The sequence below is a fragment of the Protobothrops mucrosquamatus genome, unplaced genomic scaffold (assembly GCF_001527695.2).
Source record: "Protobothrops mucrosquamatus isolate PMUCROS unplaced genomic scaffold, P.Mucros_1.0 scaffold4183, whole genome shotgun sequence".
In the NCBI taxonomy this organism is placed as follows: Eukaryota; Metazoa; Chordata; class Lepidosauria; order Squamata; family Viperidae; genus Protobothrops; species Protobothrops mucrosquamatus.
The window spans coordinates 25641-48140 of NW_015390108.1; the positions used below are offsets into that span (position 1 = coordinate 25641).

The window sequence follows — 22500 nt, forward strand, 5'->3', positions numbered from 1 at the left end:
CTCCTTCCTTCCTTCCCTTTCCTTGCCTTCCCTCGTCTCCTCTCTTTCCCACTCTTCCTCCTTTATTTCTTCCTTTCTTCCTTCCCTTCTCTCCTCTCCTCCCCTCCCCTTAATTTCCCACTCTTCCTCCCTCCCTCCCTTCCTCCCTCCCCTCCCCTTCATTTCCCACTCTTCCTCCTTCCTCTTCCTTTCCCTTCCCTTTTCCTCTTTCTTCCTTTCCTTCCTTCTTTTACTTGCAACGATACCTTTAAACAACTTCAAACAACAACTGCCTGTCCCAGATCCTTGGGAGGCATTCAATAGGTGGATAAAAATGCCACATCCAGCCTAAAGATCTGGCTGATTGTGTGACATAATATTTACCCTGGTTTTATTTCCGGAGGATGAGGAAGGGTTTTCGTGAATCCTTTTTTGCCTACTAGCCAGTAGGTGTCTTCCAATCCTTTGCCCTATTTAAAAAAGGGACACGTAAATCCAATAGAATGGGTATTTTCTAAAAGAATAGGAGCATGTTATTAATATATTTTTACAAAAAAATCAGTTATGTTTTTATAAGTCCATTTCCCCCCAAAAATACAAAACAAACTCCTCACCGCTCAAAAGAAGAGGAAAAAAAAAACAATTCAAACAACAGCCCAGTGCAATAAATAAGAATCTGATCATTGATGGAGCTGGGAAATTGATCTCTGCTATCCAGCTGAATCCAGAGTCACTTACAAGGGCTCAAGTGAAGCCTGATCTGCCCATTCCTGCATTAATGATCCTGCATTTTGGGGGGAAAAATAAAGGTCCCCCCCCTTAATTTCATTATGTAGCCAATTTCAATAATCATAATCATGAATATTAATAGAGGCGGAATAACAGTGGCAAAAGAAAGCAGAGGTAGGACCGATAGGGATGGGCGCTTTGGGTGCAATCCCAAAACATCTGGAGCATCCCTTGAACACCACTGGCGCTGACAAAAGCCCCATCTGTCAATTGCAAAAGGCAGCTTTATTTAGAACAGATGACAGATGACATCAAATATCCACATCTGGCTATCCCAGGTCCTTTGGAAGGACTGGATAGGAAGACAAAAATGCCCAGTCTGGTCTCAACATCTGGCTGACTATCCCAAGAACCAGACATCAGATTGGCCCCCAAACCTGTTAGCTTTCTGTAAAGTTTTAAAGACTTGGCTATATTTCATGTGTCTCCCAGTTTTATTGTTAACAAGGCCAATTTGTCTTGCTTTGTATATATTCAAATTAGACGTTTTAATGTCTGTTTGTGTTTTAATGGTTTTATTGTTTTGAGATGTTTTTAAGATTTTAATTGTAATATATGTTTTTGCGTTGTGAGTCACGCAGAGTCATTCGCTCCGAGGGGTGCTTATAGAAATCAAATACATACATACGTATACAGACATATATGCATACATACATACATAAAATGCTGCCCAACTGCCAGCATCTCTGGCCATTTGGCCAGGAAAGTTGAGTTGAGAAAGGATTTATGCAATTTTGGGCAGTTCATTATCTAGATTTTAGGCATAATTATTGTTAGAGCCGTGGCTGAGAGGTAGGTGGCCATATAAATTGTATAAATCAAATTCAGTGAATCAATCAGTCAGTCAGTCAGTCAATGTCAGTGAATCAGTCAGTCAGGGCGTCCCCCGCGTCCCACTGAAACCTCCTTACCTTCAGTTCTGTCTTCCCTCTGAAGTTCATTTTGTAACCGTCTTTAAGGTTCTGAAGGATCCTCATGGTGTTTTGGCTGATGTGAATCCTGTAGGCTGGAAATGGTGGTTTGATTTTAGCAAGAGAGAAAAGGGCACACCTCAACCCCGGCAGTGTCCCTGGTACATATGCTCAAAATTCTCCAAGGCGCCTGAAGGCAGGACAAGAAGCAACGGATGGAAACTGATCAAGGAGAGAAGCAACCTAGAACTGAGGAGAAATTTCCTGACAGTGAGAACAATTAACCAGTGGAACAACCTGCCTCCAGAAGCGGTGAATGCTCCAACACTGGAAGTTTTTAAGAAGAGACTGGACAGCCATTTGTCCGAAATGGTATAGGGTTTCCTGCCTGAGCAGGGGGTTGGACTAGATGACCTCCAAGGTCCCTTCCAACAACTTCTTCTTCTTCTTCTTCTTCTTCTTCTTCTTCTTCTTCTTCTTCTTCTTCTTCTTCTTCTTCTTCTTCTTCTTCTTCTTCTTCTTCTTCTTCTTCTTCTTCTTCTTCTTCTTCTTCTTCTTCTTCTTCTTCTATTATTATTATTATTATTATTATTATTATTATTATTATTATTATTATTATTATTACTACTACTAAAAGCAAGAGAGAAATCAAAGGAGAAAAGTAGAATTAACTCATCTAGGATGTTTCCTGTCTGGTCTATCCGGTAAGGCTGACACATCTCCCCTTGTTGTTTTGGGCTCAAACCATGGTTTCCCCCTCATTATTTTGGTAACAAAACATCGAGGTCATCTTGCTTGCTCTCTAATATAATGCTTGCAAGAGTACAGACTAACAAAGTTGGAAAGAATCAGAATAGGAGCTGGAAGGGACCTTGGAGGTCTTCTAGTCCAGCCCCCTGCTCAAGCAGGAGAGAACCTATACAGTCTCACACAGGTGACTGTCCAGTCTCTTCTTAAAAAAACTCCAGTGATGGAGCACCCACGATTTCTGGTGGCAAGCTGTTCCACTGGTTGATTGTCCTCCCTGTCAGGAAGTTTCTCCTTAATTCCAGGTTGCTTCTCTCCTTGATTAGTTTCCATCCGTTGCTTCTTGTCCTTCTTAATAATGGAATAACAGAATTGGAAGGGACCTTGGAGGACTTCTAGTCCAACCCCCTGCTCATGTAGGAGACCCTAAATCTTTTCAGAAACCAGCTATCCAGTCTCTTCTTTAAAACCTCCAGTGATGAAGCACACACAAACTCTGAAGGCAAGCCCTTCCACTGGTTACTAGTCCTCATTGTCGGGAAGTTTCTCCTTAATTCCAGGTTGCTTCTCTCCTGGGTTAGTTTCCGTCCACTGTTTCTTTGCTTTCTGATGTTTTGGAAAATACACAGACACAGACACAGACACAGACACACACACACACACACACACACCGACAAATCAGAGGCCTTGCCCACAATTCCATACCAACATTTCCTTAACAAACCACCCAATCCTTACGCAATCCGGTGGACTCTATTCGGGAAGCCGTGTTCACCGTGTCTCCAAACAGACAGTACCTGGGCATGGTGAGACCTACCACCCCTGCAGCACAGGGACCTAGGGAAATAAAATAATAATAATAATAATAATAATAAAAAGATTAAAAAAATTAATGAGATGAATCTAGGTTTTACTACCAGAGTGTAGAAAAACTCAAAGAAACAGTGTGAAACCGGAAGATGCGGAGAAAGCTTGCTTGGCGCAAAGAATTACAAAGACTGAATGTCTCCATCAGATTTTGCTAAGCCAAAGCAAAGTTCCCCCCCAAGAATCATGTCTGGTTTTAAGTTGGAGTATAGTTTTAAGGACCTCCAGATGGAGGGCAATCTGGTTTGATTAGATCTTGGTTTTAATAGGTAGTCCTCGATTTACGACAACAATTGAGCTCCCAAAATTTCTGTTGCTAAGCGAGACATTTCTTAAGTGAAGGATAATAATGACACGGCGGCCACACAGCATGGGGGAATTCACTAAGACATAAGAGGATGCCCTGAGGATGCGGTCTTCAGCAGGGGGATGACACGGAGGGAGGGAAGGAAGGAACAGAAAAGGGAGGGAAGGAGGGAGGGAGGGAGGGAGGAGGGAAGGAAGGAAGGATGGAAGGATGGAAGGAAGGAAAAGAATGACAGGGAGGGATGGAGGAAGGGTGGAAAAAAAGGAAAGGGACAAAGGAAAGAAAGGAGAGAGTTAGAGAAGAAAGAAATGACAAGAAAGAATAGAATAGAATAGAATAGAATAGAATAGAATAGAATAGAATAGAATAGAATAGAATAGAATAGAATAGAATAGTGTTAGAGAATTTTAATTTTCTCTATTGGTGAAAAATAAATCAGAAGCTCTCACAGTTGACTGCATTTTAGCTGATTCAAATAACTTCTTTATATTCATATAAAATTATTTACAATACCATACATTCTTCTTTACAGCAACATAGCACAATGAAGACTCCTTACAGAGAGATACAGAGACAGACCTGAGACTGGATAAAAATCCAGCTAACTCAATACCTTTTTGCACAGACTCAGTAGCACTTTCTTCACATTGGCTGACTGAGTTACCACATGACTCTTCCTGCTCATGAATATTCCAACAAATAGAATAGAATAGAACAGAATAGAATAGAATAGAATAGAATAGAATAGAATAGAATAGAATAGAATAGAATAGAAAATAAGGAATAGAATAGAATAGAATAGAATAGAATAGAATAGAATAGAATAGAATAGAAAATATGGAATGGAATAGAATAGAATAGAATAGAATAGAATAGAATAGAATAGAATAGAATAGAATAGAAAATATGGAATAGAATAGAATAGAAAATATGGAATAGAATAGAATAGAATAGAATAGAATAGAATAGAATAGAATAGAATATACTTTATTTGGCCAAGTGTGATTGGACACACACAAGGAATTTGTCTCCGGTGCAGAAGTTCTCAGTGTACATACAAGCAACAAGTGATAAATCATGATTATAATCATAACATACATTCATCATAAATCATAAGATACATAAGATGATAGTCATAGGATGCTAAATAAGCGATCAACATAAATCATACTAGAGTACGAAATAAAACAATTAACATAAACCGTAAGATACAAGCCACAAAATTATAGTCATAAGAAGATAATGAGACAGGTAATAGAAAAGGTGAGAAGAAGAACAGGAATTCAGCCTTACAAGGTAGTTTGACAGTGTGGTGGGAATTAGTTGTTTAGCAGAGTGATTGGACCAAGCAGGAAGAAATAAACCTGGATACCTGAATGCAGTCCCATCCGTATCTTCACGGGCAGATCCGGGATATGCTTCACTCGGAAAGTTCCCACTGAGCTGAGGATATCCAGAGACATGTTGGCGATCTCCGCCGCGTGCCTGTGGCCGTTGCGTTTCGGGAGCCCTGAGGCCACCATGTAAGCATCACCAATGGTCTCCACCTGGAAACCAAAATGTTGAGGGGGGTCCTTGGTGCTCTCTGAGCTGGGTGGTTTTCTTGAAGACATTTCATTATCCAGACTAGGTAACATCATCAGTGTCAGAAGGGAAGGGGGATGGAGAAGGAGGAGGAGGAGGAGGAGGAGGAGAAGGAGGAGGAGATGGAAGAGGAAATGGAAGAGGAGGAGATGATGGTGGATCTTGGTGCTCTCTGAGCTTCGTGGTTTTCTTGAAGACGTTTCATTATCGAAACTAGGTAACATCATCAGTGTTAGAAGGGAAGGGGGCTGGAGGAGGAGGAGGAGGAGGAGGAGGAGGAGGAGGAGGAGGAGGACTGTGGGGTCCTTGGTGCTCTCTGAGTTTGGTTGTTTTCTTGCAGACGTTTCATTACCCAACTAGGTAACGTCATCAGTGCCAGAAGGAAGTGAGGGAATATAAACTGAGAGCAAAGCCCACTTCTTACTAGCACTGATGATGTTCCCTAGTAGTTATATGTAGCAGGATTCAACCTGGACTCAGAGGGGAGATATTAGCAAACCTCAAGGCCGTTGGCTAGAGGGAAAAATCAAAACACATTCCAGAAGAAGACAATCACAGACTCCTTTAGTCTTGAGGAAAAGTGGAAAACAAAGAGCTACCTTGTAGACATCATGATGACCAATGATGGCGTCAAAGAGAGTGTAGAGGTCATTCAGGAGATCCACAATTTCAATAGGCTCACAGAGGGCGGACATGGTGGTGAAGCCGATGATGTCACTGAAGTAGATGGTGATTTCGTCAAAGTATTCGGGCTCCACGGATGCTCCTCTTATCAGCGTTTCAGCCACTGGCCTGAAATGGCATTAGGACAGGAACTATGGCCCCTTCATGACTCGCGGACTTCAACTCCCAGAATTCCTCAGCCAGCATGGGGGAACTATGGCCCCTTTGCGACTTGTAGTCGTAAGTCGAGGACTCCCTGTATCTAGAGGAGAGGCCTGATTGCTTTGCACTTACAAGGGGAGCATCTGCGAGAGCAGCTGCTCCGTCTTCTGCTTTTCCACCTCCAGTTCTTCCGTTCTCTCTCGGATTAATTCCTCCAAGTTGCTGGAATAGTTTTCCAACATCCGCAGCATGGAGTCCATGATGTTCATCCGTTTCCCTTTGTTGATGGTTTTGAACTTGAAGAGGAAAAGACAGGAATCGAGATTGGATTTCGGAGTGCTGGTCAGTCCACCAGATAAAATAGAGCTTTTATAGGCTAAATCTGCATTGACTAGAAACAAGCCCTCCACTCTCAATGCAGAACCCACAAACCAGCCCAAAGTCACCCAGCTGGCTTTCATGCCTAAGACGGGACTAGAACTCACCGTCTCCTGGTGATTGGCCCAAAGTCACCCAGCTGGCTTTCATGCCTAAGGCGGGACTAGAACTCACCATCTCCTGGTGATTGGCCCAAAGTCACCCTGTCGGTCTTCATGGCTAAGGCGGGACTAGAACTCACCGTCTCCTGGTGATCGGCTCAAAGTCACCCAGCTGGCTTTCATGCCTAAGGTGGGACTAGAACTCACCGTCTCCTGGTGATTGGCCCAAAGTCACCCAGCCAGCTTTCATGCCTAAGGCAGGACTAGAACTCACCTTCTCCTGGTGATTGGCCCAAAGTCACCCAGCTGGCTTTCATGCCTAAGGCGGGACTAGAACTCACCATCTCCTGGTGATTNCGGCGAAAAAGGCGCAGGTCCGCAACTGTACGTAGGTCGGGGGGTAGGTCATTCCAGAGGGCAGGAGCTGCCACAGAGAAGGCTCTCCCCCTGGGGGTCGCCAGCCGGCATTGTCTGGCCGACGGCACTCTAAGGAGGCCCTCTCTGTGGGAGCGGACTGGTCGAAGGGAGGTGTTTGGTAGGAGGCGGTCTTGCAAATGACTTGTGGACTTCATGACTTGTGGACTTCATGACTTGTGGACTTCAACTCCCAGAATTCCTCAGCCAGCATGGGGGAACTATGGCCCCTTTGTGACTTGTAGTCCTAAGTCGAGGACTCCCTGTATCTAGAGGAGAGGCCTGATTGCTTTGCACTTACAAGGGGAGCATCTGCGAGAGCAGCTGCTCCGTCTTCTGCTTTTCCACCTCCAGTTGCTCCGTTCTCTCTCGGATTAATTCCTCCAAGTTGCTGGAATAGTTTTCCAGCATCCGCAGCATGGAGTCCATGATGTTCATCCGTTTTCCTTTGTTGATGGTTTTGAACTTCAGGAGGAAAAGACAGGAATCGAGGATGGATTTCGGAGTGCAGTGCGGGTCAGTCCACCAGATAAAATAGAGCTTTTATAGGCTACATCTGCATTGACTAGAAACAAGCCCTCCACTCTCAATGCAGAACCCACTACTAGACCAGACCAAAATCACCCAGCTGGCTTTCATGGCTAAGGCGGGACTAGAACTCACCGTCTCCTGGTGATTGGCCCAAAGTCACCCTGTCGGCTTTCATGGCTAAGGCGGGACTAGAACTCACCCTTCCCTGGTGATTGGCCCAAAGTCACCCAGCTGGCTTTCATGCCTAAGACGGGACTTGAACTCACCATCTCCTGGTGATTGATTCCAAAATCACCCAACTGGCTTTCATGCCTAAGGCGGGACTAGAACTCACCATCTCCTGATGATTAGCCCAAAGTCACCCTGTCGGCCTTCATGCCTAAGGCGGGACTAGAACTCACCGTCTCCTGGTGAGTGACCCCAAAATCACCCAGCCAGCTTTCATTCCTAAGGCAGAACTAGAACTCACCGTCTCCTGGTGATTGGCCCAAAGTCACCCAGCCAGTAGGACCCGAAGTCACCATCTCCTGCTTATATCCTGGTGCGTTAACCCAACTGGCTCTCAATATAATAAGTAACTCCGTATAATAAATTAATCGACCTCGCAAGTCCTAACCTGTTCAAAGACCTTGTCAAACGTCGGCCTTCGCGTCGGCACTTCACTCCAGCACTGCTTCATCAGCTGGATATATTCCAAAGGGGTGTTTTCCAGGGGAACACTTGGCCGAAACAAAGTCAGGGGGTGCTTCAGTTTGCTTATAATCTCTGGGCCAAAGAGAAAAAAAATCACAAAAAAAGTCCTTTTCGTCAGAGGTTGAGTCACTAATAATTCCTCTCTTCCCAAGAGAACCGACGACATGGCTTCACACGATTTCTCAGATACAGAAAATGGGTTAATTCGTTGTACAGGGAGTCCTCGACTTACGACCGCAACGGAGCCCCAAACTTTCCGTTGCTAAGCGAGACATTTGTGAAGTGAGTTTTGCCCCATTTTACAACCTTTCTTGCCAGAGGTTGTTAAGTGAATCACGGCCGTTGTTAAGTCAGGAACCTGGTTGTTAAGTGAATCTGGTTTCCGTGTTGACTTTGCTAGTCAGAAGGTTGCAGAAGGGGATCGCGTGACCGCCCCGGGACAGTGAAACCGTCATAAATACAAGTCAGTTGCCAAGCGTCCGAATTTGGGTCACGTGACCGTGGGGATGCTGCAACGGTCGTAACTGTGAAAAATGGTCATTTTTCAGTGATGTCGCAACTTTGAGCAGTCACCAAATGAATTGTTGTAATTTGAGGACTACTTATACAGCTAAAGGTTTTTCCTTCCTTCCTTCCTTCCTTCCTTCCTCCCACCCTCCTTCCTTCCTTCCTTCCCTCCCTCCCTCCCTCCTTCCTTCCTTTCTTCCTTCCTTCCCTCCCTCCCTCCCTCCCTCCCTCCTTCCTTCCTTCCTTCCTTCCTTCCCTCCCTCCCTCCCTCCCTCCCTCCCTCCTTCCTTCCTTCCTTCCCTCCCTCCCTCCCTCCCTCCCTCCCTCCTTCCTTCCTTCCTTCCTTCCTTCCCTTTCTTTATTTTCTATGTTCTGTATTAGTTTGGGTTTGTTTTTATGTTCTCCTTAAAACTTTTAATCGTGTGTGTGTGTGTTTCTCTGTGTGTAGCAAACAAACAAAGAAATCGATAAATAAAATGGTTTAATTCATAACCAAGTTAAGGGTGTTGCACGACCCCGACCCCACATGTCACTCTTCGGCTTTCTTTAGAGTGACAACTTATAATCCATGTTGTGCATGCTGGCTGTGTAGGGAACTATTGCAGCCCTCTCGTTACATGATTCGGGCAGCAACACAAAATCCTAGAGAATTGAGAATTTAGAATAACAGACCTGGAAGGGACCTTGGAGGTCTTCTAGTCCAACCCCCCTGCTCAGGCAGGAAACCCTATACCACTTCCGACAATGAGGATGTTTTATTTATGTATTTATTAAGCTGGCACGCCACTCAACTCTTCCCGGCTCTAGGCAGCTCAGAACACTCAAAGAGCTTACAATAAAATCAATGCAAGGTAAGATCAAACACAGCAAGGGAAGGGAGCCATCTGAACTGGTCAAGGGTTCAAGCAGTCCCAAAAAGCCAGACATAACAAAGGGGCCACTCTAAAATAACCTGGACGAATAGTTTGCCTCAGTGAGCCTGCTGGTAGGCCTGGCCCTGAGGCTTCCTTAGAACAGGGCTCTCCAACCCTGGCAACTTTAAGATTTGGGGACTTCCACTCTCAGAATTCTGGGAGTTGAAGTCCACAAGTCTTAAGGTGGCCAAGTGGCATGGCTGGCGGAGGAATTCTGGGAGTTGAAGTCCACAAGTCTTAAAGTGGCCATGTGGCATGGCTGGCGGAGGAATTCTGGGACTTGAAGTCCACAAGTCTTAAAGAGGCCAAGTGGCATGGCTGGCGGAGGAATTCTGGGAGTTGAAGTCCACACGTCTTAAAGTGGCCAAGTGGCATGGCTGGCGGAGGAATTCTGGGAGTTGAAGTCCACAAGTCTTAAAGTGGCCAAGGTTGAAGACCCGTGCCTTGAAGACACAGAGCGCAAGAGACAGAGACGGTGCTGTCCTTGGTCCTGAAACTCTGAATTACAGAAAGCTCCACAGAACAAGTTGTCTCTGACTTACACCCATTGGTTTAGCGACTGTTCGAAGAGACAATGGCAGTGAAAAAAAAAGTAAATAACAGAATAACAGAGTTGGAAGGGACCTGGGAGGTCTTCTAGTCCAGCCCCCTGCTCAAGCAGGAGACCCTGTAGCATTTCAGACAAATGGTTGTCCAATTTCTTGTAAAAAACCTTCAGTGTTGGAGCACCCACAACATCTGGAGGCAGGTTGTTCCACTGATTAATTGTTCTCACTGTCAGGAAGTTTCCCCTTAGTTCTAGGTTGCTTCTCTCCATGATGAGTTTCCATCTGTTGCTTCTTGTCCTGCCTTCAGGCGCTTTGGAGAATAGCTTGACTGCCTCTTCTTTGGGGCAGCCCCTGAGATACTGGAAGGTTGTTATCATGTCCCCCTCATCCTTCTCTTCATTAAACTAGACATACCCAATTCCAGCAACTGTTCCTTATATGCTTTAGCATCCAGTCCCCTGATCATCTTTGTTGCTCTTCTCTGAACTCTTTCTAGAGTCTCAGCATCTTTTTTACATGGTGGTGACCAAAACTGGATGCAGTATTCCAAGTGTGGCCTTACCAAGGCCTTGTAAAGTGGTATTAANTCCTTCTCTTCATTAAACTAGACATACCCAATTCCAGCAACTGTTCCTTATATGCTTTAGCATCCAGTCCCCTGATCATCTTTGTTGCTCTTCTCTGAACTCTTTCTAGAGTCTCAGCATCTTTTTTACATGGTGGTGACCAAAACTGGATGCAGTATTCCAAGTGTGGCCTTACCAAGGCCTTGTAAAGTGGTATTAACAAATGGTGCAGCATCCCCACGGTCGTGTGATCAAAATTCAGATGCTTGGCAACTGCCGTGTATTTACCACCGTTGCAGCGTCCTGGGGTCACGGGGTCACCATTTGTAACCTTCCCAGCCAGCAAAGTCAATGGCAGAAGCCAGATTCGCTTAATGGCCGCATGGTTCACTTAACAACTGCAAGTGATTCGCTTAACAAGTGAGGCAAGAAAGGTTGCAAAAAGGGGCACAACTCAGTTAACAAGCCCGTCTCACTTAACCATGGAAAATTTGGGTTCAGTTGTGGTCGTAAGTTGAGGACTATAATGATGATGATGATGATGATGATGATGATGATGATGATGATAATGAAAAAGAAGAAGAAGAAGAAGAAGAAGAAGAAGAAGAAGAAGAAGAAGAACAAGAAGAAGAAGAAGAAGAAGAAGAACAAGAAGAACAAGAAGAACAAGAAGAACAAGAAGAACAAGAACAAGAACAAGAACAAGAAGAACAAGAACAAGAACAAGAACAAGAACAAGAAGTTGAGAGGTACCTTGGAGGTCATCTAGCCCAACCCCCCGCTCAGGCAGGAAACCCTATACCATTTCGGACAAATGGTTGTCCAGTCTCTTCTTTAAAACTTCCAGTGTTGGAGCATTCACCACTTCTGGAGGCAGGTTGTTCTACTGGCTAATATTTCTCATTGTCAGGAAGTTTCTCCTTAGTTCCAGGTTGCTTCTCTCCTTGATTAGTTTCCATCCGTTGCTTCTTGTCCTGCCTTCAGGCGCTTTGGAGAATAGCTTGACTCCCTCTTCTTTGGGGCAGCCCCTGAGATATTGGAACACTGCTATCATGTCCCCCCTCGTCCTTCTCTCCATTAAACTAGAAATACCCAATTCCTGCAATTATTCATTATACATTTTAGCCTCCAGTATAATAATAATAATAATAATAATAATAATAATAATAATAATAATAATAATAATAATAATAATAATAATAATAATAATAATAATAATATCATCATCCCAGGTCCTTGGTAAGGACTCAATAGGTAGACAAAATGCCAAATCCAGTCTGAACATCTGGCTGACTGTGCGATGATCCATAATAATAAAAAGTTGGAAGCAATCTTCTGGAGGCAGGTTGTTCCACTGGTTAATTGTTCTAACTGTCAGGAAATTCCTCCTTAGTTCTAGGTTGCTTCTCTCTTTGTTTAGTTTCCATCCGTTGCTTCTACCTGTAGGACGGAGTTAAGAGAGGAGCTGCAGAGAAACATCTGAGCAGCAAAGAGCTCACCTTCAGCCGACAGCTCCACCGTGCCGTAGGGAGGCCCTCGGAGTATTACCTCTTGCAGAATAATGGCAAAACTGAACACGTCGCCTTGCAAGCTGCCTTTGGGACTCAGCTGAGGATCTCTGAGTAATTCAGGAGCAGTCCAGAGCAATTCTTAGAAAAAAAAGAAAGAAAAAATCAAAACGCGGACCCTGTTAGTCAGCAATTGGTTGCTGAAAGATTCTGTAAAGATTGCCCTTTTTAGCCCAGATCTTACAATACAGATTTAAGAAGTCGGAGAGCTGTTTACAACTCCAGGTTAAGTTTTCAAGGGCATTGCAAGTTTGAAAGGCTTCCATTGTGGTTTAAGTACTATTGCTTCTCTGCAAAGCATTCTGGGATTGAAAGTTATTCGTGCATTCACTCATTAGAACTTTTGTGACTTTTTTTTTCTGGTTTCTTTTGTCGGTGAATTTAAGGCTATTGAAAACATCAGGATAATTAAGATCCTTTCCTTCCTTCCTTCCTTCCTTCCTTCCTTCCTTCCTTCCTTCCTTCCTTCCTTCGCCTTTCATTCCCTTCTCTCCTCCTTTCCCACCCTTCCTTCCTTCCTTCCTTTCTTCTTTCTTTTGTTCTTTTCTTCCCTCCCTTTTCCCTTCTCTTCCCTTCCCTCCCTCTCTCCCTCTTCCATTCCCTTCTCTCCTCCTTTCCTCTCCCTTTCTTTCTTTCTTTCCTTTTTTCTTGCTTCCTCCCTCCCTCCCTTCCTTCTCTTCTTTCCTTCATTCCTTCCTCCCTCCTTCCTCTCTCCCTCTTCCATTCCCTGCTCTCCTCCTTTCCCCTCCCTTTCCTTCTTTCCTTTTTTCCCTTGCTTCCTCCCTCCCTCCTCCCTTCCTTCTCTTCTTTCCTTCATTCCTCCCTCCCTCCTCCCTCCCTCTTCCATAACTTTCTCTCCTCCTTTCCTCTCTGTTTCCTTCTTTCCTTTTTTCTCTTGCTTCCTCCCTCTCTTCCTTCTCTTCTTTCCTTCCTTCCTTCGCCTTCCCCTTTCCTTTGTCTCTTCCCCTTCCTTCTTTCCTTCCTTCCTCTCTCCCTCCATCTTCCATTTCCTTCTCTCCTCCCTTCCCACCCTTCCTCCTTTCCTTTCTTCTTTCTTTTGTTCTTTTCTTCTTCCCTCCCTTTTCCCTTCTCTTCCCTTCCCTTCCCTCCCTCCCTCTTCCATTCCCTTCTCTCCTCCTTTCCCTTCCTTTCCTTCTTTCCTTTTTTCCCCTGCTTCCTCCCTCCTCCCTTCCTTCTCTTCTTTCCTTCCTTCCTTCTTTCCTCTCTCCTTCCCTCCCTTTCTCCCTCTTCCATTCCTTTCTCTCCTCCTTTCCTCTCCCTTTCCTTCTTTCCTTTTTTCTCTTGCTTCCTCCCTCCCTCCCTCACTTCCTTCTCTTCTTTCCTTCCTTCCTTTTCTCCCTTTCCCTCCTTCTCTCCCTCTTCCATTCCCTTCTCTCCTCCTTTTTCCTCCTTTTCCTTTCCTTCCTTCCTTCCCTTCTTTCCTCTCCCTTCCCATTCCCCTTCCTCTTTTCCCTCCCTCCTTTGATGTTTTTAAGCAGAAAAGCCATCTGAATGGTCATCTCTTAGAGAAGTACCAGCTACTTCTGCACCAAGGGGGGGTTAGTCTAGAAGACCTCCATGGTCTCTTCTAACTCGACAGTCTAGCTGTTCGTTGCCTCTTTCTCTACTCCACAGTATCCTAAAAACAATACCAACATAATATATTCCCCCAGAATTCCATTTATAGAAATTCACCCAACTGCTCAATTTCTTCCTTACGGAAAAAAACAGGCAAAGTGTTAGTAAGTCACTGTTTACCATGAGACGGAAGGCAAATAAATTAGAAACAGGTAGTCCTCAACTTACAACAGTTTGTTTAGTGGCCATTCAAAGTTACAACGTTACTGAAAAAGGTGAGTTATGACCGTTTTTCACAGTTATGACCTTTGCAGCCTCCCCACGATCACGTGATCAAAATTCAAACGCTTGGTAGAAGAAATGGAAAATCAATCTATCATGGCGGGCACATTTACAAATGCAAGCTAGAGATGATAAAGATGTTAAACCGGTATGGATTTTATAAGGAACAAACTGTGTTTGATAAGACATTGTTAACTTCTGATGAGAAATTAATTAAGAAAATGTATAATTTTCTATTAACTTTCAAAATGGAAAGCAAACAAGTTAAAGAAGCAAGGATAAGATGGGCGAAAAACTTTGGATACCATATAGAATTAGAAAAATGGCACAATGTATGGGAAAGAAATTACAAACTGACAATGTCAACTTCCTACAAAGAAAATGTATATAAAATGTTCTATAGATGGCACTTGCCACCAGCAAGACTAGCAAAAATGTTCAAAAACAAGTCAGATAGATGTTGGAAATGTAAACATAAGTCAGGCACTTATTATCATGTTTGGTGGACTTGTGATAAAGTAAAGAGTTATTGGAAAAAGATACATGCCTGGCTAGAAAAGATGTTGGGAGAACACGTAGATTTTAAACCTGAACTTTTTTTATTAGGTATAATGCCAGAAAAGACTGACAAACAAAGCATATATTTGATTTTGCACGTCACAACAGCGGCAAGGATTATATTTGCGCAATACTGGAAAAATGAAGGAATACCATCAGATGACGAAATAATAAAAAAAAAATACTAGAACGCGCAGAGATGGACAGACTGACTATGAGGCTGAAAGAAAAAGAAGAAACTTGGGACTTATTTTATCAATGGCTAGAGAAAGAATAAAGGATAAGGAATTAAATATGTAATTAGTGAAAGTAAACTCGGGCAGCACGTTGGTTGAAAAATTATTACTAAATGTATGGGGGGAAAAAACAATAAAAACTTTTACCAAAAAAAAAATAAATTCAAACGCTTGGCCAATGGCTCAGATTTATGACGGTCGCAGCGTCCCGGGGTCACGCAATCCTCTTTTGCGACCTTCTGACAAGCCAAGTCAATAAGGGAAGCCGGATTCACTTAACAACTGGATTACTGACTTAACAACTGCAGCGACTCACTTAACAACTGGGGCGAAAAAGGTCGTAAAACGGGGCAAAACTACCTTCGGCAGAGGCCTGACCCTGGGAGACCCCCTGGGCCGCTAGTAGCTCCCCGTAGCCATAATCCGTGATTTTCAACACAAACCGTCCATCCACCACACAGTTGCGGGATTTGAGGCGCCCGTGAATCAAGGCCTGGCTGTGTAAGTATTTCATGCCCTGGAAAAAAATAAAAATAAAGCTTTGGCATTTTCCTCTGAGCCAATAGAAGAAACACGTAAAAAATTTAAATAAATCCACCTTCAGAAATGGGCCTTCAAGATGGTGAGATTTTACCTCAGCTGGCCCAGGACAAGCTGTTTTTTAGGACGGGCCCGGTCATCCTTTTACAGAGTGGGCGGTTGGGGATGTGGGGGTGAATGCCAAAACACTGGATGTTTTTAAGAAGAGACTGGACAGCCATTTGTCTGAAATGGGATAGGGTTTCCTGCCTGAGCAGGGGGTTGGACTAGATGACCTCCAAGGTCCCTTCCAACTTTATTATTATTATTATTATTATTATTATTATTATTATTATTATTATTATTATTATTATTATTATTATTACAAAATGAGGAGATACGGCACAAGGAAATTGGCAGAGGTAAGGTAAAAATTAAATTTCTTGGACTCCAGAACCATCCAGGGTCCAGAACGACAAGATGGCAGCCAGGATTGCAACTGACACTTCTATGGATACACCCTTCGTTTTAAATTCAGAGGGAGTCATGTTGACATTGGATGCATTCAGTTCCGTGAATAGGATGAATTCTTTAGGTATGTTTCCTCGGCTGGAAGGATCCGGAGCCGCATCCAAGAATTTTAGGGGCCGTTTGCAAGCTGGAAAAGTGCTTTAAGCACTTTTTAAGCACTCATTGACCGTGTCTATCTAACTCCTTGGGATTAAAGGTAGGGCCGCACTTCAGAGCTGTGTTCGCTTAACAACAACAACAACAACAACAACAACAACAACAACAACAACAACAACAACAATAATAATAATAATAATAATAATAATAATAATAATAATAATAATAATAATAATAAAGTTGGAAGGGACCTTGGAGGTCATCGAGTTCAACCCCCTGCTCAGGCAGGAAACCCTATACCATTTCAGACAAATGGCTGTCCAGTCTCTTCTTAAAAACTTCCAGTGTTGGAGCATTCACCAGTTCTGGAGGCAGGTTGTTCCACTGGTTAATTGTTCTAACTGTCAGGAAGTTTCTCCTTAGTTCTAGGTTGCTTCTCTCTTTGGTTAGCTTCCACCCGTTGCTTCTTGTCCTGCCTTCAGGCACTTTGGAGAATAGCTTGACTCCCTCTTCTTTGGGGCAGCCCCTGAGATATTGGAACACTGCTATCATGTCCCCCCTCGTCCTTCTCTTCGTTAAACTAGACCTACCCAATTCCAACAGCCTTTCCTTATATATTTTAGCCTCCAGTCCCCTGATCATCTTTGTTGCTCTTCTCTGTACTCTTTCTAGAGTCTCAACATCTTTTTTACAGCGTGGTGACCAAAACCGGATGAAATATTCAAGTATGGTTTACCAATGCCTTATAAAGCAGTATCACCTCTTTTTGTGATCCCGATTCTCTGTTAATGCAGCCCAGAATTGCATTTGCTTTTTGGGCAGCTGCAGGGCACAGCTGGCTCCTGTTTAACTGATTGTCTACTAGGACTCCGAGATCCCTCTCACAGTTACTACTAGTGAGCCAGGTACCCCCTATTCTGTACCTGTGCATTTGGTTTTTCTGGCGATAGGATCTTACTGCGACAGCAAGTTGGGAAACCAGAGGGAGACTTACTTTAATTAAATCCATCAAAAGGGATGATTTAAACATCCAGTCTAACTTTATGTCCATGTTTTGTAGCAAGTCCTGGAGGCTTCCCCTGGAGCAGAAACCCATCACAACTGCAGAAAGGCCAGTGTCAGATAAAACACCCAGAAAGGGGTTCACATTTTCATGGCGTAACTCCCTCATCTACAGACAAATCAAAAAAGAAGAGAACAAGGAGGTGTAAGAAAGTACAGCATGGCTGAATGGGAAATTGTGGAAGTAGAAGTCCATCTACCTGAGGGGTTCCATCTTCTTCTTGTTGTTCAGTCACTAAGTTGTGTCTGATTCTTTGTGGCCCCCATGGACCATAGCACGTCATAGCCCCCCCCCCCCCCCCCCCCCCCCCCCCCCCCCCCCCCCCCCCCCCCCCGTCCTCCACTGTCTCCTGGAGTTCGTCCCAAATCATGTTCCTTGCCTTGATGACCATATCTAATCATCTCATGCTCTGCCGTCCCCTTCTCCTATTTCCTTCGATCTTCCCCAACATCCGGGTCTTTTCCCAGGAGTCCTCTCCTCTCATTGGGTGGCTAAAAAAAATTGAGCTTCAGCTTCAGGATCCGTCCTTCCAAAGAACAGCCAGGGTTGGTTTTCTTTTAGGATCGACTGATTGAAAATCCTAGGACAGGGGTAGGCAACCTTGGCTCTTTTATGACTTGTGGACTTCAACTCCCAGAATTCCTCAGCCAGCATGGCTCAGTTTGGAAACCTCTCCCTTTCCCCTCAGCATGGCTGGCTGAGGAATTCTGGGAGTTGAAGTCCACCAGTCATGGAGGGGCCATAGTTCCCCCATGCTGGCTGAGGAATTCTGGGAGTTGAAGTCCCCAAGTCGTGAAGCAGCCATAGTTCCCCCATGCTGGCTCAGGAATTCTGGGAGTTGAAGTCCCCAAGTTGTGAAGCAGCCATAGTTTCCCCATGCTGGCTCAGGAATTCTGGGAGTTGAAGTCCGCAAGTCTTGAAGGAGCCATAGTTCCCCCATGCTGGCTCAGGAATTCTGGGAGTTGAAGTCCCCAAGTCGTGAAGCAGCCATAGTTCCCCCATGCTGGCTCAGGAATTTTGGGAGTTGAAGTCCGCAAGTCTTGAAGGAGCCATAGTTCGCCCATGTTGGCTGAGGAATTCTGGGAGTTGAAGTCTATGAGCCATAAAAGAGCCAAGGTTGCCTACCCCTGTCCTAGGACTTTTGCTTCCATTTTGAAGATGCCAAGGTGGCCTTTTTCACTAAAAAAATGTGACTTATGACTGTTTTTCACACTTATAACCCTTTCAGGGAATTGATGTCCACCTGTCTTAAAGTTGCCAAGGTTGAGAAACACTGAGTTAAGGTGTGTACGTGGGGCACAATTCGCTCTCTCCCTTTCTACGTACCTTGGTAAGCACATGGGTTGCGCGTGGCTTCCAATCACTGGTCAACACAGTCTCCAGTTTTTTCAGCCATACCCAGTTTCCCTGTCCAAGCAGAGCAAATTTTTTAAAACCAAAGTTCATATAACAAACTTTTTCACAGTGGTCCTTATCGTAATCAAGCGCATGTTAAATAAATCTGGTTCTGCCAATTGATTTTGCTCGTCAGATGATCCCTGGGATGTCACCAACGGTGATCACGTGATCCCGGGACATTGCAACCGTTGTAAACATATGGGGTTGCCAATCACTTGAATTGCGATCTCTTGACTGTGGGGACACTATGACGGTTGTAAGGGCAAGGACCATGGATAACCTCAGCCACTTGGATGCTACCAAGATAAACAGGGATTAAGCCCAGACAAAGAAAACAACTTGAGAAAACACCCTAGTCTGATCCCTCCCTGGTTCATGTGAAAATAAAAGTGGGAGGAGTATATTCAGACTTGCAAGATTTTGTTACTATAGCTTTACAATGAAAGATCTAAGAGTGGTTAAGGCACCAGACTAGACCACTGGGAGACAGTGAGTTCTAGTTCCTCCTTTAAACAGGAAAGGTAGCTGGGAGACTTTGGGCCAATCACCAGGAGAAAGGGAGTTCTACTTCTCTCTTAGAGACAAAAGATGAGTGACTTTGGCCAATCACCAGGAGACTGGGAGTTCTGGTCCCGCCTTAGCCATGAAGGCCAGCTAGGTGACTGGGCCAATTACCAGGAGACTGGGAGTTCTAGTCCTGCCTTGGGCATGAAAGTCAGCTGGGTTACTTTGGGCCAATCACCAGGAGACTAGGAGTTCTAGTCTTACCTTAGCCATGAAAGTCAGCTGGGTGACTTTGGGCCAATCACCAGGAGATGGTGAGTTCTAGCCCTGCTTTAGAGACGAAAGATAGCTGGGGGACTTTGAGCCAATCACCAGGAGACTGGGAGTTCTAGTTCTGTCTTAGAGACAAAAGATGAGAGACTTTGGGCCAATCACCAGGAGACTGGAAGTTCTAATTCTGCTTTAGAGATGAAAGGTAGCTGGGTGACTTTGGGCCAATCACCAGGAGACGGTGAGTTCTAGTCCCACCTTAGCCATGAAGGCCAGCTAGGTGACTGGGCCAATCACTAATATTCCCCCATTTTTCTCTCTACCACTAATTTGGGCTTTACTGATATTGATGTAGAGGGATCTCAAGAAATCCTCATTGCTCCTACGTCATGAAGGTCCCCCTTACCTCGTACACAGCCACATTGGAGGTTTCGTAGGTTAGAGTTGTGCTTTTCACCGACAACGAGTGGGTCACGGACCTAAGGCTGTGTTCTTCGGAGCAGCTCTTTGACTCGCTGAGGTTGTCAAGAGTTAACCTCTGGGAAAGCAAGCAATGACAGCCAGGAATTCAGCAAAGATGGAGACCAAGGGGGAGAAAGAGCATATACGGGTAGTCCTCGACTTACAACAGTTCATTTAGTGACCCTTCAAAGTTACAACGGCGCCGAAAAAAAGGGACTTCCTGACCGTTTTTCAGAGTTACGACTTTTGAAGCATCCTCACGATCACGTGATCAGAATTTGGCAACTGACTCCTATTTATGATGGTCGCAGTGTCTGGGGTGATGTCCCAATGGGTTCACACTTATGACCGTTGCAGCATCACGTGTGTGTGTGTGTGTGTGTGTCACGTGATCCCCTTTTGCAAACTTCTGACAAGCCAAGTCAATGGGGGGGAAGCCGGATTCACTTAACAACCGTGTTACTAGCTTAACAACTGCAATGATCCACTTAACAACGGTGGCAAGAAAGGTCGTACAATGGGGCAAGACTCACTTAACAACAGACATTTTGGGCTCTGCTGTGGTCGTAAGTTGAGGACGACCTGCACAGCCAGGAATTAAGCAAAGATGGAAACCAAGGCGGGAGGGGAGAAAGACCATATGCAGGTATTGTCAACGCTGCTAACATCGAATGTTTTTGCTTTGACAACAGATGGAGATGCAACAATTTTCTTCTTATGTTTTACTCTTAAATGATGCTGGGGGGAGGAATGTGCATGAGAGTTTAGCTAGACATAACAATGCTGAACCTAGTGTGAGAACCAAGGTTATTGAAATAAGAGATGATAAGAATTGGCCAGGCTGGAGAACTGGAGGGGAAGCCTGCGTTTCAAGCTAATTGGGGAATGTGATTTATGACTGTTAATTGGAGGAGGGAATTGTGCTTGGATACTATATGCTCAAGGGGAGGGGAACTCAGATTATGGCTTTGACTATGTTAGTGCCAATGCTATGCTACTCAAATAAAGATTCTTTAAGGTAAACAATGCGTCAAAGTTCTTTGAAGAGTTTCATCTGTCGGAACCATGACAGTTATAGTCCTTGATTTACAACCATTCATTTAATGACCCTTTTGAAGTTACAAGGGCACTGGGAAAAGTGACATATGACTGATGCAACCGGACATCATCTTGACTTTTTTGCCCACCTGGGCAAACCCCCCCCCTTAACCGGGTCAATGAGAGACGGTCTCCCATCACCTACCATTCTACTGATTTTGGTGTTCACAAAAGTTACATCGTCTAAAGTCAGAAACAGCCTCTGAGATCCTTTCACAAGTCGGCGGTTGGGGTGGCTGTTTCTGAAAAAAAAAAGAGATCGAAAACACGCATAAGTCTTTGGCTACCATCCCATTTTTTTCACTTAAAGGCAGTCCTCAACTTAACAACAGTTCACGTAGTGACTGAAATTACAAAGGCACTTAGAAAAAGTGACTTTTGACCGTTTTTCACACTTAGGAACATTGCAGCATTCCCGCGGACACGTGATCCAAAATTTGGGCACTTGGCAACTGACTCACATTTATGACGGTCGCGGTGTTCCCGAGGGGTCAGGTGATCCCCTTTTGCGACCTTCTGACTACCAAAGTCAACGGGGGAAGCCAGATTCACTTAACAACCATGTTACTGATTTAACAGCTGCAGGGATTCACTTAAGAAGTGAGGCAGAGAAAGGTCATAAAACGAGGCCAAACTCACATAACAAAAGTCTCACTTAAGAACTGAAATTTCTTAGGCTCAATTGTGGTCGTAAGTCGAGGACTAGCTGTAATGCAGGGCCTGCCTAGATTGGCCTATTGATACCCCTTCTAACTCTAAGGCAGGCGCCTTCAAACTTGGCCCTTTTATGACTTGTGGACTTCAACTCCCAGAATTCCTCAGCCAGCGGGCCTAGCTGAGGAATTCTGGGAGTCGAAGTCCACAAGTCATGAAGGGGCCATAGTTCCCCCACGCTGGCTCAGGAATTCTGGGAGTTGAAGTCCACAAGTCATGAAGGGGCCATAGTTCCCCCACGCTGGCTCAGGAATTCTGGGAGTTGAAGTCCACAAGTCATGAAGGAGCCATAGTTCCCCTATGCTGGCTCAGGAATTCTGGGAGTTGAAGTCCACGAGTCATGAAGGGGCCAGGTTTGAAGACCCCTGCTCTAAGGCAACACATGTTTGATTCGGTTGCTAAGTTTGTACAATCTCTCGCATCAGGTCTATAGGAACAGTCCAGCTGCACGGGGTTTTCTTTGGCCTCCCTTAATAATTTTGCATTATTATTATTTTCTTCAGAGGTGAGGCAGGAAGCCAGAAATTCTCTCTCCCTGCTAGAATTGTCAGAGGAATCCAAGCATCTGGCTTGCAATAATTGCTCTTTAAGATTTCTTTACTTAGCACAATTTATTTCCTGAAATCATTAGCTAATTGGGCCACCCACAAAAGCTCCTGAGAGATCAAGGATGCTCAGGTCGGGCGGTGGGGAAAATCTGGAGTGGAATCCTGGTGGAGGATGGGGTCGAGACTGACCATGCAGTGTAAAAGCTGGTTACTTAAGAAGAGACTGGACAGCCACTGGTCTGAAATGGGATAGGGTTTCCTGCCTGAGCAGGTGGTTGGACTAGATGACCTCCAAGGTCCCTTCCAACATCATTATTATTATTATTATTATTATTATTATTATTATTAATCATCGCACAGTCAGCCAGATGTTCACACTGGATTTGGCATTTTTGTCTACCTATCGAGTCCTTA

General features: G+C 44.5%; 1 protein-coding gene across 1 annotated transcript in view; it reads right to left on the bottom strand.

Moving 5' to 3' along the window:
* Positions 1-359: 359 nt before the first annotated feature.
* The window catches only part of LOC107298677 (retinal guanylyl cyclase 2-like), a gene marked incomplete at its 5' end in the record, with an annotated part of 30915 nt that continues 8774 nt past the window's right edge, over positions 360-22500 (bottom strand). Inside the window, 12 exons of the mRNA XM_029286593.1 lie at positions 360-449; positions 1680-1774; positions 3165-3263; positions 4973-5147; positions 5784-5976; positions 6142-6305; positions 8050-8198; positions 12161-12310; positions 15244-15400; positions 17024-17200; positions 19671-19802; positions 20970-21066. Coding sequence (XP_029142426.1) covers positions 360-449; positions 1680-1774; positions 3165-3263; positions 4973-5147; positions 5784-5976; positions 6142-6305; positions 8050-8198; positions 12161-12310; positions 15244-15400; positions 17024-17200; positions 19671-19802; positions 20970-21066 — 1678 coding nt within the window. The remainder of the gene's footprint in view (positions 450-1679; positions 1775-3164; positions 3264-4972; positions 5148-5783; positions 5977-6141; positions 6306-8049; positions 8199-12160; positions 12311-15243; positions 15401-17023; positions 17201-19670; positions 19803-20969; positions 21067-22500) is intronic.